Consider the following 15,374-nt stretch of genomic DNA (forward strand, 5'->3'; position numbering starts at 1 on the left):
TCTACTCGTTTATCTAGACTCCTTCCAAATTTCCTCGATTTTTCGTTCCGACTTCCGCCGCTTGGCATCGGGCGCTCGCGCGTGCGCAGAACGCTTCTCGGAAAAGGTCCATTCCACCACTGGGTAGTTGAATTGGTTGAATGCCCTGCGGCACAGTGAGGCTTGCGCCCCCAAAGGGGCGATTGCAGCAGTTCTCGGTGAGGGTAGGCGGGGTCCCCGGGAAACGGAACAAATGGTCCCGGAACAAATGGTCCCGGGATAAATGGTCCCGGAATAAATGGTCCCGGAACAAACGATCCCAGAACTAATGGTCCCAAGTACAAACTAAAAAATTAGAAAAAAAAATAGTCCCAGCTAAATATCGCCAATATGGCTTCTGCGTTTTCAGATAAATCCGATAAAATCCAATAACACTCGCCGAATTTCGAGGCTGCCGGTTGCACGAACTCGACCGGTTTTTATATTTTTCTGGGGAGCTCAGAAATATTTTGCGCTATGGAAACCTAATGCACCTATAACGGCATCGAGCTCCGCTCCTTATGTGTGCTACCACTACGCGGCATGACGAGATGGAAGTAATTCGAGTTTCATGGCTTCAACAGCCACGAAACTCGAATGAGGGGGGAGCGGGAGGCACTCGCTTGATCGATCGAACGACCTACGCGTTCTTGTGCGCGTAGGTCACGCGCTTCCCGGAAATTGCGTATTTCGTGAAGGTTTTGCTGTTTCCGGTGCGCTTTATGAGTCAAAACCGTGCGCGTTGGTTAGGACGGCGTGCTTTCGGGCGAGCGGAGACCATCTGCGTCAGACGGCGAGGAAATGGCTGGGAGAGGAAGGCGCAAGGAATTGGCGCGACGTCACGAAATACGCAATTTTCGGAAAGCGCACGGCCTATGCGGGCACCTAAGAAGTCGATCTTGAGGTCTTGGCTCATTCACAGCTTTAGGAGCAATGTTTCGATCAGTCTTTGCTTATAAATAGCCTTGAACGTCCAAATCATACCCTGATCCAACGGCTGTAGATTTGACGTAGTGTTCGGCGGCAGAAACTTGAGCTCTCTGTTTATGAGCTCCACGTTCGTGTGGTGTGCCGAGTAATTGTCGACAAGGAGGCACGCCTTGCGACCCTGGTCTGCAAGCTCAGTGTCCCAGTCCTTGAGCCATTTTTCAAAGATATCGCGCATCATCCATGACTTCTTGTTCCAGGTGTATGTCACAGGAATATCGTGGCGGTTGCGCATGCAGTTCGGGGTCTGAAACTTGCCAACCACAAAGGGTCAAAGTTTAGTGCTGCCATCTATGTTTGCAGCCAACAGAACCGTGATGCGTGCTGTGTTTTGCTTACCGCCAGGGCACTTCTCCCCCGGGTGTCGAGCATTTGTTGCGGAAGCATCTGCCAGAACAGGCTTGTCTCATCAGCGTTAAAAACTTGCTTTGGCTGATACTTTGCGAGAACATTGGGCCACTCTTGTTCGAGCCACTTCTTTATGTTCTCCATATTGGCGTCCCCGCTTTCTCCAGAGACCGTCTTTCCGACAATGTCGTAATGGGCTTTGAAGCGTTGAAGCCACCCGCTACTTGCGGCGAAGTTTTGTGCTTTGTGAATGAACGCGAAGTTCTTTGCTTGTTGTTGAAGCATCAGCCCCGAGACCAGAATGTTCCGAGCCCTTGCGTCCATAAATCACTTGTGAAGTGATCTTTCCACGTTTTCGAAGGCCGGTGTCCGAACACAGTGTGCACGGAGTGCTTGCATTGTTCAGCCTTCAATATGATGTAACTTTTCGTCTTCAGCAGCGTGCTCAAAGTGCTTCGCGGTATGTTGTACGCTTTGGCGACGCTGGACTTCTTTTCTCCTTTTTCAACGTGGCGGATGATTTCAAGCTTTGTCGCAAACGTCAGCAACGTACGTTTCTTTACATTTGAGGCCATCCGTACACCACACGCGGTTGATGCAACGTCGGAATAACGAAACTATGGGAGCTATGCAACAAGCGAAGTGCATGAAAAAAGCGATACTGGTGATGCTGGCGATACGACCGAGCTGACTGAGCCTGTACTGAGCCAGCTAGAGCAACTTGGGGTTAAAAAGATGAGGCAGAAAGGAACAAAAAAGACTCTGGGGGGCCTAATCTTAATCACCGATCTTGCTTACGTAGTCGAGGGTATTCCTGCGCTTGCTTGAGCACGTGTTCATGTATTCTTATACCAGAACCTCCTGAACCCCATTTTCCGCTATACTCGTTTTCACCTAAAGGAAAAAGGGACGTTTTGCACATTGTTCATACGCCGCACGAAGTACAGTAGAACCTCGTTGATACGTTCTTGGTTGATACGTTTTCCTGTCCGTTGCGTTCAAAAACGCCGGTCCCGTTTTACTTCCATAGAGATACATGTATTAGTTTCCTGCCTGTTACGTTTGCTTTCCCGGTTGTTACGTCCAAAAGTGCCGGAATCGCGGCGCCTCGGCGCGCCGTGCGCCAAGGTGCCACGCCGGCTTCGAAGCGAAGCGAAGCAGAGCCGAACAGCCGAACCACGCATCGCGCGGCCGCGCGGCACGCGGGCGCCCTCCTTCCCTTTACTCCTTTCCCCCTCTTTCCCGGTCTCCTCACTGGGCTTTGCCGCTTTGCTGAGCTCTGCGAAAACGCTCGTTCTCTCTTGCTCTTTCTTTTCATCTGTCCTCTCTCTCCGGCGCGAGTTGTTTACGCGCCGCACGCACGCCGCGACGGCTGCACTTCCAGTTTCTGTTCCGCTCGACAGCTCGACTGCGTGAACAGTGCCGTTTCTGAGTGCGTGCGCGTTGACGACGGCCATGACATCCCGAAAGAGAAAAGCACTCTCTTTTAAAGAGAAGTTTGACATACTTCGCACGGTGGATCGAAATCCCAGCCGGAAGAGGTCTGAGGTCGCAAGAGAGCTGGGACTCGCGCCGTCAACTTTAAACAGTATCGTCGCGAGACGAAAGGAGATCGAGGCGAAGGCTCCTTTCTACCAACCAGGCTTTAAACAGGCTCGGGGTGCAAAACACGCAAAGTTAGAGGAGGCCCTGTTGGTATGGTTCAAACAAGCCCGGGCATCTTGTGTCAACATCGACGGAGGCATTCTGCGAGAGAAGGCGCAAGAGATTGCTGATCGTTTGGATATCGCGGACTTTACGTGTTCCAACGGGTGGGTCGACCGCTTCAGAAAGCGTCACGGTATTTCGTACCGCGCGGTGAGCGGTGAAGCTGCCAGCGTTGATCCAATCTGCGTGGAAGCATTTAAGTCATCGCTGCCTTCGATCATCGCCGAGTACCACCCACGTGACGTTTTCAACGCCGACGAAGCTGGTCTTTTCTTCAATGTGCAGCCGACGAAGTCATTGAGCCTGAAAGGTGAAGCCTGCCACGGAGGAAAGAGTAGCAAGGAACGGCTTACTGTTCTACTGTGTTGCAATGAGGACGGGTCAGAAATGATGAAACCGTGGGTGATCGGGAAGTTCCGTAACCCGCGATGTTTAAAGAACCTTCGTCGGATGCCCTGCCACTACCGAAATAACACTCGTGCATGGATGACAAGTGCTCTTTTCGAGGAGTTTCTGCGATACCTTGACTCACGAATGGGGTCGCAAAACAGAAAGGCACTCCTGTTCATCGACAACTGTCCAGCCCACCCAAAGGAGTTGTCGTTTCTCAGGAACGTCCGGGTGGAGTATCTTCCTCCGAATGCCACGAGTCACCTCCAGCCGCTCGACGCGGGCATAATAAAAAATGTCAAGCACTTCTACCGGAAGTGGATTGTCCGGCGATCGCTTGCCATGGTGGAACGAGGTGCCGCTCCGACCAAGCTCTCCATCCTAGATGCGATGCACTTTCTCGCTACAGCGTGGGACACCGTCTCTGCTACCACTGTGCAGCACTGCTTCCGCAAGTGCGGGTTTCAACGCGCGGGGCAAGTACAAGCGTTAACAAAAAACAACGCTGACGAAGATGCCGATGATTCTCAAGAAATGGAAGATGCTATGGCAAAAATGGGAGCTCCCATTACCTACTGCGAATATGCGTCGCTTGACGACAACGTCGTTACCTCTGAACCGCAGAGCATAGCGGACATTGTGGCCGACCTCACTACTGCCGACAACGAAGAAAGTGATGAAGAAGACGAGCAAAAAACGAACGGTGACGCTGCACCCACGTTTGCGGACGCGATCGCTGCGTTGGACACCTTGCGCCGCTACGTAAACGTTCATGACTGCGCGGAGAGTGAGAGGGGACTGCGGCTTCTGGAGAAACGACTTTTACTGCATACCATTAATTCGAAGCGGCAGGTGGATATTACGCGCTTTTGTGAACGTGTTTGAGTCCAAAAGGGTTCGGTGAGTGCATAAAATAAACCGTTGCATAAGAGCTGCTTTCTATCTTATATAGAGTGCCTTTAAGTGCGTTATCGGTTGCTGCGCTTTCCCGGTTGATACGCTTTTTTTCCGCGGTCCCCTGAAAAACGTATCAACGAGGTTCTACTGTAGTTCTTAAAAGATTTGGTTGTCGGAGGAAGAAGTGATGCTTTCGGCGTTTGAAACGTTTACGTCTTGGTAAGACAGCACCATATCCAGTCTAAAATATACCTATATAAGTCTTAATGCTCCACATAAAAGGGAGAATTAGTAATGCTCTGCGAGGAGCCAGACTTTTTTTACTACAGTTTTTGAGGTGAAAACAGGTATAGGTGACCCCATTTCTAAAAAATTTAACTGTCAAGTTGCTCATGTCAAGATTGCGAGCAAACTGCAAAAAATTAAAAATGTAAGAAATATTAATTTTTTTTAGTATGTTTTGCACGAGTGATTGACCAAGATCGTTGCGCTTGCGAGTTTGCCTTTTTACTATCAAGCACAACCCCCAGATACAGATAAAACCTAACTTTGTTTAATACACATAAATGATCCTTGCTTGCTATGATGCTTCAGTCGAAGACCTCTCACTGCTCTCAGCTTGCGTCGGTGGTTTAATATAATCCGGGAGCCTCTCCAGCGAGGTCTGAAACAACAAAATGGGCACAATGTTCGAATAATAATATTAATAATTTTTATTAGCGAATCATATATGAATCATATATAGCATAGATCTCACCGGGCCTAAATTTTTACACCTCTGTGGCGTCGGTTTTTCTTCCTGAAGGACACCGCACCTCATTTCTTGTTTGTCATCAAAGCTTTATGGCTGTGCTGGGGCACTAGATGAGTAGAAGATTAGGACCACAAAAATTTATGCTTATGCTCAAATTTTGATAGATTGCTATAGTTAACGGCCCCAAGTCCACAAAGCTGAACTGAGAACTGAAATTACGAGCCTATAGTTAAGAATAGGTCAAGGATAAAGTGGAAACCCCCCCCCCTCACTTCTTTCCACTTTAGCAAAGTGAATGCAAGAAAGGAGGTCGCCTTCTCTCCAGCGTTCACTCTGCTAAAGTGGAAAGAGGTGGGAGGAGCTTCCACTTCGTTCTTGACTTGTCACCAGCTATAGTGCCCATCTAGAAATTATTGTTGTAAGCTGCAATAAATGGCTGTTGTCAATAAGAGTCGATTCTACTTGGTTCAAAAAGAAAAAAGTAATGGGTCTGCACCAAAGAGGGAAAACATTAGATTGCCTAAGGATAATTTTTAGTCTTTTCCACAACAATCCCGACTTTTCCCTTAAAAATCTATATACACTAGTATAAGTATTATGCATTCAAACAAACTATTTTCTGACGTGTTCCTTTCGTGCCGTGCTAGTTTTATGAGCGTCCAGCTTTCTACCTAGATGTGAATTTACATAGTTTTGCCAGTGCTACCATTACATTTCTTGCCCTCTTGTCGTGCTGTGCTAGTTTTATGAGCGTCCAGCTTTCTACCTAGATGTGAATTTACATAGTTTTGCCAGTGCTACCATTACATTTCTTGCCCTCTTGTCGTAGCCTCGAAAGAGAGTCTTCTGTCTATTTGCATTCAAATTCCACAAAATAACATGTTTAGATGGGTCATCATGATAGAAGTTCCCTGGAGGCTCTAGATAGACTTCCCCAGTTTTCCTTGCTCCTAGGTACTCCGCTTCCCTAGCACGCCGTTGGGAACTACACATTCAAGGGCTGTTCACACGTACACTGACCACAGTGCAAACCAGGGTGTAGAACAGTATCCAAACTGAAAACTGGAGCAAAACCGCTATTTTCGACCAAACCAGGACAAAACCGTAACCGAAATCGGATGTTTGATACTGAACACGAACCAAGACAAAACCGTAATCTCACGTGGAAGTTACTATAGTTCATCGGAAAACGGTTCAGCGTAATAAAATGTGAGCTGCACCTTCTTGCGGGTGGCGGCAAGAAGTTAATAAATATTCGTGATCGTGGGGTCAGGCAAGCTCAAATATAACGGAACGAATAAATATATTTTATGTCTATGTGCAGCACGATTTGTGTTGCGCGTATACATACAGTTTCCTACTCTGTTTCACCTTGTAATGGAGTGCCAAGGACGCTACAGGTCACAGGAGCCAATTCACAGCTTGGAGGGTGTCACATGTCCTTCCGGTTGGGCGTAGCGACACAGAGTGTGTGAAGTCATGTGAAAAGCTACGAGCTATGGATTGGTTCGGGTACCTCATAGCATCCATCATGGTACATTGTAACGTGAAACAAAGTATCTGACTATGACAAGACGCTAAAGAACTATTCTTTGTGCAGGTGTGTCCTTTCCTTGCTGCTAAGCAACATTCCTCGAGGAAAGAGAAAGCAAATATAAAAATAAAAGCAAAAAGTCAACGGCTGTCAGCGTGTTTCTTACGCGGTGGCAAAATCTGCAGGCGCCAAGAGTCAAAGCCACGACGAGCATGACACCGTGGCACCAAAAAAAAAGAACTTTTTTTGCCTGTGCGTGCACTTTACAAGAGCAGAATGTTGGTTGTTTTTTTATTCTCATTTTTGTTTTTAGGATTTCTTGACCGCCCTTTGCTGTCTTTCTGCCCTTTAACTCGGTCATTCGAGCAAGGCGTGCGAGATAGGTAGTTTGAGAGTATGGTGCGTGCCACCATCACGGTGTCACTTTTTGTGCTGGCCGACTGACTTCACATGCGAGTGCTTTACTTTGGTACTGTTCCCGAATGCCTGCATAACCGCATGATTTGCAGCTAACCGCATTTCCAATAAAAGGTCAAGATCACAAAACGAAATTAGGCCTATATTTGTTTTGCTGTCCTTGTCTCCACAACCCATTTTCTGATTACATTTTTTTTTTTTAATGTGGAAGACGTGTTGGTTACGCTTTTTCTTAACAACTGGGAGCTGTGAACTTGTCATTCCGAGAACCAGTGCAAACCGGTTTGCGCTTAATGGAACACGCAACCGTACCATTATTTCGAATGTGCCACTGAACCAGAGCTGAACTGGAGTAGCATTCAAAGCTACCAAACCCGGAACGAAATAATGACTAGTTCGACTCCCTGGTGCTAATTAAGTTCTATGGACAAAGTGCCGACTTTGCCACTATATCAGCTCTTCGACGCACGTGACTTTGCCTTTTCCTGCCTACACACACAACGCAGGAGAGTCAACTCAGCCCTGACGCAGCTATGACTTCGCATTATCTCAGTGCAGAGATGCACGTGATGCGTTCACGGTGGAACCAATGCGCAACCTACCTTGGTCACCTTCATTGCGACGCCTTCGGGCAGGTTACGCTGCACGTACTCCAGGTAGGTGTCGGCCGTCGACCCGGTCAGGTGCTTCAACTGTTTGCGAGGGAAATACAATGCTCGGTAAACTGCACCACAACACAAAAGAAAGCAAACCCACACTTTTTGGTTGCACAATCTGACCGAAAGCCACTAAACACGCCGAGCTTCAAAGCACCGACACTTCGCCAATCTCGTGGCTCAACTTCAGCCATCCCATTGCTTAAACGGTCCATGAAATAAATTTTAGGCTGGGTAGATCATTTTAGATTGGAATCTTACTATTCACATGTCGTCTAATGGGCCAAAAGAAAGGGGGTTCTTGGCCGACAAGTGCCGCCGACAGCACTTATCGTCACCTGCGAGTGACAAGTTCCACAGTGTGCTTAAAAGGCGAGGTGGAGGCTTGAAGTCACAACCTTTTGGAACATGCTTGAGGTCACGAACAGGAACGTCACGACCACGTGATCTATTATTTCGCTTTCTAGTTGAGGATTGAAGCTAGGGAAAAAAAGATTAAAAGATTATATCATTGTCCCTTTAGCTTCAGTCTTCTTGTTGCTTCGGATGGTGCCTACCACACTGTTTCTCTGAGATTCCCCGACTCTTTCTGACTTTCCCTGAATACTTCAATTAAATTCCCTGACCATGACAAAACAAGGAAATGCAGAGGACAGAATCGCGGCAGCTCTTTGGGCCGCTCCCGTTCAATCCGGTGGCAGCTTACGCCACCTAGCGACCGCTGTGCAACCGTTACTCGGAGTGAAGGCCATCCGCGCTGCTGCGCGGCAAATCCTCCCACTCTGTTGCACGTCGCTGCGCCATCTGCATCACCCACTTTCCCCGACTTCTTGATGACTTCCATGATCTTTACGGGTGCTTTCACATATCTCAACAATTCCAAGTTGGTAGACAGCCTGCTTGACGTCAGCCACCTTGTTGGTTAAAATCATTGTTGCCACATATCTAAAGCGTTACGTGAAACTGCAAGAAAAAGAAAAAAAAAAAACTTTTCCGTCTTTCCGTATTGTTGAAAAAGACCACGGCGAAAAATCAACCTTGCCCGAGCTGCCATCTACCATTCCTATTTAAGCTTCAGGTAGTTGCGTTTTCGAATCAATATACTGCCAATTCAGTGCCCTGCTCCAAGCACCTACAAGATAACTCAGAAATGATGCGGCCTATTTAGTGACTCTAATCTGACCCAGAGCCCAAAGAAAGCTCCCAATAAAAAATATTAATATAAAAAAAAGAAGCTCTAATAAAAGTTGGGTTAATAAAGAAAAGGGTCACCTAAATTTTAGGTTTTTTTTTATACCATACTTCAAGTACATTTTATAGTCAGCTCTCGAAAAAAACAATTATCTTCACAGTTCACCAAAGAAATGTTTTTCCCTATGTTTCTACTGTGCTTATGTGTTTCTCCTGTTCCCACTTATGAGCACATCCTCAAAGGCACGCACCTGGATGACCTGGAAGTATGTCCTCGCCTCGTACTGCACCATGTGCTTCTTCTTGCCAAAGGGTGCCTTGAGCAGTGTCAGCCTGTGGTGCACCTTCTTGGGTTCCCAGCTGGAAGCAGAAGACAACTCATTCAAAAGTGGGACAAGGGAAGAGACAAGGACGACTAAACACCAACCTAACTTGGGAGTTACGAAGAATAAAAACTGTACTACCACAAGCACGAGCGGGTTATCCCCAACAATGCTTGCAGTGTATTCCCGGTCGGGCTAGACAGTGGCATGCCTCGCGGACTTCGCTCTCGCTTAAAATCAAAAAGAGTTTTTCTACTGCGTGAGGGCGTGACAAGTACTGCCTGAACCACCTTCTATCATCTTGATAGAAACTGTGCGCCAAAGTACTCGTGCGAAACAACTCTAGCGTTCTGATTGAAATATTTTTGGCTTAGGATAAATAAACACACTTTTGTAGAAAATAGTTTTTTTGAAAAGAAGAAGCGTTCCGCGCAAGTCCCTGCAGGTAAGTGTGGCTTCGAGGCCCTTAGATCTAACTATAGTCTGAAAAATCCCCCAATTTGACCCCAAAGGTAGTGCAGTGATGTGATTGGCCTAAGCCATTTTGGAGCCCCTCTTGGAGCAGCCAAAACAGTGTTTCGGAGCAGCAAAAGTGGCCTTTGGAGCAGATATTCTTAGAAAAATAAAAAAATAAAAAATATTAGTTTTAAGTGCTGTACAAATGAAGGGCACTTTGTGCTTTGACTTCTGTAGTGTTCTAATGTGACGTGTTGTGACAAAAGCTCCTGGTTGTGTTTTACTGCTGAGACATCCAACAAGTGTACAGTGCTGTAGGCGTTGCCGAGCAAATCCGAAAAACCATGCGCACTTGCCACCGTTTTACTGATTTCCGGCGTACCAGATTTTCGTCTAAAAAAAGCAAACGTAAAAAAAAAAAAAAAAAAATGGATAGCAAGCTTTTTGGCTGGTGCCTCTGCCGTGCAATCAAGTTCACAAACCCGTGAGGGCAACTTCAGCAGGCTTGCAGTTGCTCGTGCATTGTCACGCGAGCGGAGACAACGTCTGTTCAATCGAAACCGAAACCATGTCACTCCGCTCCGTCGCCAACTGATTCCCGAAATCGTATGCAAAATGAAATTGTCGAGCATACGACGAAAAACATGCCAGCCGCGCGTTCTTGTCAGGCAGGCAAACAAGGTACAAGCTAAACACATAAAAAAAAAAGCAAAAAAGAACCAGAACGCATCGGTGCAACACATCGCAAGCCAGGGTCAAAAAGTTCTTGGAGCGCTTTTTGCAACGACTGAACTCGAGACAAACAAGCGCGCTGTGCGGGCTCAGCGTGCATACATTGCCTTCTTTGCTTTAGCTCACTTCTCTTCACCAACTTTCTTTCGCAGCAGATTTTTCACGTACCGGAATCCCTCTCGAAAGAAAGCCCACCGAGAGAAACCTAGGTAATCAATATTTCGACACAGCAGTCTTTGAGTTGAAGATGGATTTTCGTAGTAATGTACGATTACAAGAAGGACAGGAATTTTGATGAACATGCGGTGGTACTTATAGTTTCATTTTAGAAATCGTCATATCTGCAGCAACGTGGGGACGGCAACATCCGACGTCGTGCAACCACGGTGACTAGAAAGAAGGCAGGGACCAAATATGGTTTTTCATGGCCGTTGCTTTCAGGAGCGAGTGCTTCAGTTCACAAAGTCACTCCCGCCACGCAAAAACGCGGCTTCGTTTCACAGCATGACGGCATGGCTGGTACCCGGTACGCTATAGCGTCGGAGCCTTCGCACACACCCACGTCTATTGTTAAAAATAAAAAAAAAAAGACGCGAGACGAGATTCACAGGACGACGAGAGCGCGAAACGCCGGATGGCGGGAAAGCCATGCAGGACCGGGTGGACAATTGGCGCAGGGTACTTGTATGGGTTGGCCGCTTGTGTATCATAACACACGCAAGCTCAATAAGGTGCTCAGTTTAGTTTCGGTTTTAAAAAGCGAACGAAATGGTTTTTTTGTTTGTCTTTTTGGTGCAGGTTTGGCACAGATTAGCCATATTTGGGCAAAATGTAGCAGGGTTAGCCCCTTGGCGCAGTTTGGCGCAATTGGCGCAGCAATCACATCACTGGTAGTGGCGAACCCACTGAGATGAGGTGGGAGGGAGAAACTACACTGCCACGTGAAAGTCGTAAGAACAAGCGCCTTTTCGTTCCAGCCCAGCCATAGCATGGTCGTAACAGCATGCATGCTTGGCAAGGACGCTTTTTAAGAATGTCGTTGCCATACTAACGTATTGGACACCGTGATGTTGAGCATCTTTGCTGCCTCCATGGCGTACCACTTGTAGCTGCGTAGCACAGCGGGGTCATGACCTCTGACCTCCACCTCCACATACTTGAAGAGCTTGTCCAGCTCCTCCTCCTCTTCCATCGTCTGCCCAGTTTTCTGAAACGGGACATCTGGTCAGCAAGTTACGCATTTATTTATTAATCAATCAGCGGGTTCCTTGCTGTGTCCTGCAAGCGAACTGTGGCTGCGAGGCGCTGCACACGTTACATTGCCATGCTTAAATTTAACGGGCTGCGTTGATGTGACACTGCAACGTGATGTAACGCTGTGACGCTACGTGACACCCCAATGTCACATTACGTTATTACATCCCGTGACACTGACGTCACATTGTCACACGACGCTGCAATTCCCCACTAAATTTAGTGGGCCACGACCTAGACACAAACGCACCTCAGGATCCGCTGCGGATCTTCGCCAAAAACGGCCACCGTCGTAAACATAACCTCGCAGTGTACGACACAGCTAATCCAAGCGGTCGATCGCCCACTTCTGCCGTCTTTTGTTTTGTGTAGCTTTTTCTGGCACGTGTATATGTTCAACATAAAATTCTGCATGCAATATTTCGTTAACATGAAAGCTCGCGCGTCTGTGCAAAACATTTTAGCAGCAACGGCGCGAAAAGAGAGAGACACATAAGTGGAAGACACACAGAAGGACAAATGGACGAGTTGTAAGCCAGCACATCCCTTGTTTGTCCTTCTGTGCATCCCCTACTTTTTTTGTCCTTGTCCTTTTTGCACTGTTGCTGCCAATACAAAAATTCTGTGTTCGGAGCTACTCTGTGAGAGTAAAGTGTGAGCAAGCGCTGATGCCGTCATGCATACGAATCACCATCCCGACTGCATGCAGAGCGAAAAATGTGGCTGAAAACATACACACACGTTCACAAGAGATTAAGGTATATGTACATAATTTGTTGTGCGTATTGGACTGCTCTGGATGGATGGATGGATGGATATTGGCTGTTCCCTTTATGTCGGGCGGTAGCTTGCGCCAACTAGCCTTAAATTATTAATTAAGAAATTTGTTTTTCCTTTTTTCTTCTATATTGTTTTTTCCCTTTACCTCTCTGCAACTACCACCGGGCGGGTAGAGTACTTTCCAGGAAGACCTATGGGGGATTGGGCAAAAAAAAAATTAAACACCGCCCCCCGCCTCCTCCCCCAGGCGAGGGAGTCGCCAGTTTTCCTCTGGTCAACCTCATCGGTGTTCCTCCTTAAACCACACCCACTGGGGGACAGGTGTGAGACTTTGGGCCGGAGCCACGCGGGAGGAAGTCCCAATATTCCTCTGTGCCTCCTGATCCCCAGCTGTGCTAATTGTTCGTCCTTGTTTCATTTTCCCTAGACAGTATCCACCAGTTTTCCAATCTCCTTTTTGTGATGGTAACCCTTTTTTTCTCCATTCCTCCATCCTCGTCCGCAAAACCGAGCGCCCCCGCCAAGTTCGCCAACCCCTCCGGGAGAGCAGGACGAAGCCTCGTAAATTCTAAAACAAGATGTTCCATTGTTTCGTTCTCATTTTGGCAAATGGCACATAATGTGTCCATTTTCTCGAATTTAGCCCTATACGTTTTGGTTCTTAAAACCCCCGTTCTAGCCTCAAATAGTAGGGAACTACCCAGTGAATTATCAAAAACATGTACTTTTCTTATTTGCTGCTTATGTGACCTATGAATTGTTAAAGCTGATTTTCCTTGCATCCTACCACTCCACATTTTCCTTTCGGCTTCTTTTACGCCCTTTTTTACCATTGTGTTCCGCTCAGTCTCCCCCCTAAATGACAGATATTTAAGTTTTAGTTTTCTCGTTCGGTTCGTCCATTTTGTATTCAAACTCTTCATGTATAAATACTTGTACACCTTTCTCGCCCATCGTACGTCCTCCATTTTTGTTAGTCTTTGATCAAATTTCAATTTGATGATTGCCTCTCTACCCTTAAAAGACGACCAGCCCATGTCCCCTTGTACCCCTTCCTTTGGCGTGTTCCCATGCGCACCCAGTGCCAACCTGCCTACACTTCTCTGTCTGACCTCCAATCCTCTCTGAACCTGTGAATGCATACACAACACCGCATTACCAAACGACAAACCTGGCACCATGACTCTTTTTCAAATGCCTCGAACTACTTCAAATCTATTATAATTCCATAGTGCTCTATGCTTCATAATAGCCGAATTTCTTTTCCCCTTTTTTAATATATTTTCCTCATGTTCCTCTAAATATTTCTTTCTCTGTTTCATCCAGACCCCCAGATATTTGTACTTATCTACATAGTCTATTTCAAAGTTCTGAATTATCAGCGGCGCCCCCTTTTCATCATTAAAAACCATCACTCCTGATTTTTCTCTAGTGAAAGTCAGACCAAGCTTGTCGCCCTCTCCTCCACATATCCCAATTAGTTCGTCCAATATTTCCCGGTAAGTATGATGTCGTCTGCATACATCAGTCCAGGTATGACTTGGTTTACTTTACTCCCTCCCTCCATATACGTCAGATCAAATCCCAAGTTGCTCTGCTCTAACCTGTTTTCCAATTCGCTTAGGTATACCATAAAGAGCAGTGGTGACAGGGGACAACCCTGTCTAAGCCCTCTTTTTATTGCTGCTGGTCTTGTAGTTTCTGCCTCCCACTTTATAACCACCTCATTATTTGTATACAATTCTTGCAAGAATCTAATCAAATATGATTCTAGCTCATACCTCCTCAGCAGTTCCCAGAGTTTTTCCTGACTCACATTGTCGTATGCCCCCTTGATATCTAAAAATGCTCCCCATAATGGTCTATGGTTTGTCGCTGCAATTTCTATGCACTGGTTGGCTATAAATAAATTATCTTCAAGCCTTCTATCCCTTCGGAAACCATTTTGGAGCTCACCCAGAATCTGCGTGCTTTCTGCCCACTCTTCCATTCTTCTCTTCACTATCTGCAAAGCTAGCCTTTTGATTTTGATGGCGATGGCAAGGCGGCGCAAGCTGCCGTCGGGTTCAAACAGTTCATCCAGTTATCGATTTACCTCTTGTGTTCTTGCAGCGTTACACTCAATATATTAGTAACTAGAACTAATTTTCATTCTCCTAAAGCAAGGAAATATGCAAAAAAAAAAAAAAAAAAAACGATAACAAATGAGCAAGAGTCTTACAACTTGAGCAGCATCTTGCTTAACGAGGCTCTGTGAGCATGCCCGAAGCTGGAGAGCATAGGGAGCCCGGTTCCGCAAGTGCTGATTCGTGGCGGCATTAAGTCCAGTTGTATCCCTGGACACCCGTCTGAGGGCCGCGTTGATGACCTAAAAAGTTAGGGATCAATCAAGCAAAGATTGGGATTATTTACCACACAAACAACGGCCGACTCTTTAGAGAGACCATGTTCATGATCTCGTAGCGCCCACCACATATGCAAATAATGTCTAGCCAGATTTTCAATGTTAGGAGAGCTTACCTTGGCTGTTGACAATACTCTTGAACACATCGTTGTCCAAGACAGTGACTGCGAAGCCCGAGAAACTTTCGAGAAACTCCTAAAATGCAAGTAGCATATCTGAATCAACCCGACCGAGCACGAGCGTCGAGCACGGCGACCGCAAACATTTTTTGCTGATATTGGATTGGATTGGATTTGCCGTTAGATTCTTAGTAACGCGATGATAATGATAATAGTATTGAATATTGGCTAAACATATACTTACAAATTTTAAAGTAGTAATAAATAATAAACAAATGAATTATTACTAAATTTAGTGCCTTATTTTTTTTTGTTTTGTATAAAAGTTATAGAAATAAATTAAAACTCTCAAATTGAAAAGTAACTTGCGCCACCTGTGCAGGATGCCTAGTTTCACCTCTTTCGAT

General features: G+C 46.4%; 2 protein-coding genes and 1 pseudogene across 2 annotated transcripts; 1 reads left to right on the forward strand and 2 right to left on the reverse strand.

Annotated features, from left to right (window-relative positions):
* Positions 1-934: 934 nt before the first annotated feature.
* On the reverse strand, positions 935-1,928 carry LOC120844949 (annotated as a pseudogene).
* A 648-nt stretch (positions 1,929-2,576) lies between these two features.
* Positions 2,577-4,342, forward strand: LOC120844937 (tigger transposable element-derived protein 6-like). Its single transcript, XM_040216959.3, has one exon. It carries the CDS (start codon positions 2,809-2,811, stop codon positions 4,333-4,335), a length of 1,527 nt encoding a protein of 508 aa, XP_040072893.2. The 5' UTR covers positions 2,577-2,808; the 3' UTR covers positions 4,336-4,342.
* A 536-nt stretch (positions 4,343-4,878) lies between these two features.
* LOC8038345 (28S ribosomal protein S10, mitochondrial) lies at positions 4,879-15,140 on the reverse strand. Its single transcript, XM_029974578.4, has 6 exons — positions 14,965-15,140; positions 14,666-14,812; positions 11,463-11,617; positions 9,151-9,259; positions 7,655-7,744; positions 4,879-5,011 (listed from the first exon to the last, which is right to left on the reverse strand). Exons 1-6 carry the CDS (start codon positions 14,992-14,994, stop codon positions 4,928-4,930), a joined length of 615 nt encoding a protein of 204 aa, XP_029830438.2. The 5' UTR covers positions 14,995-15,140; the 3' UTR covers positions 4,879-4,927.
* Positions 15,141-15,374: the final 234 nt, after the last annotated feature.

The sequence above is a fragment of the Ixodes scapularis genome, unplaced genomic scaffold, assembly GCF_016920785.2.
Source record: "Ixodes scapularis isolate PalLabHiFi unplaced genomic scaffold, ASM1692078v2 PGA_scaffold10__122_contigs__length_95168666, whole genome shotgun sequence".
Classification (NCBI taxonomy): Eukaryota; Metazoa; Arthropoda; class Arachnida; order Ixodida; family Ixodidae; genus Ixodes; species Ixodes scapularis.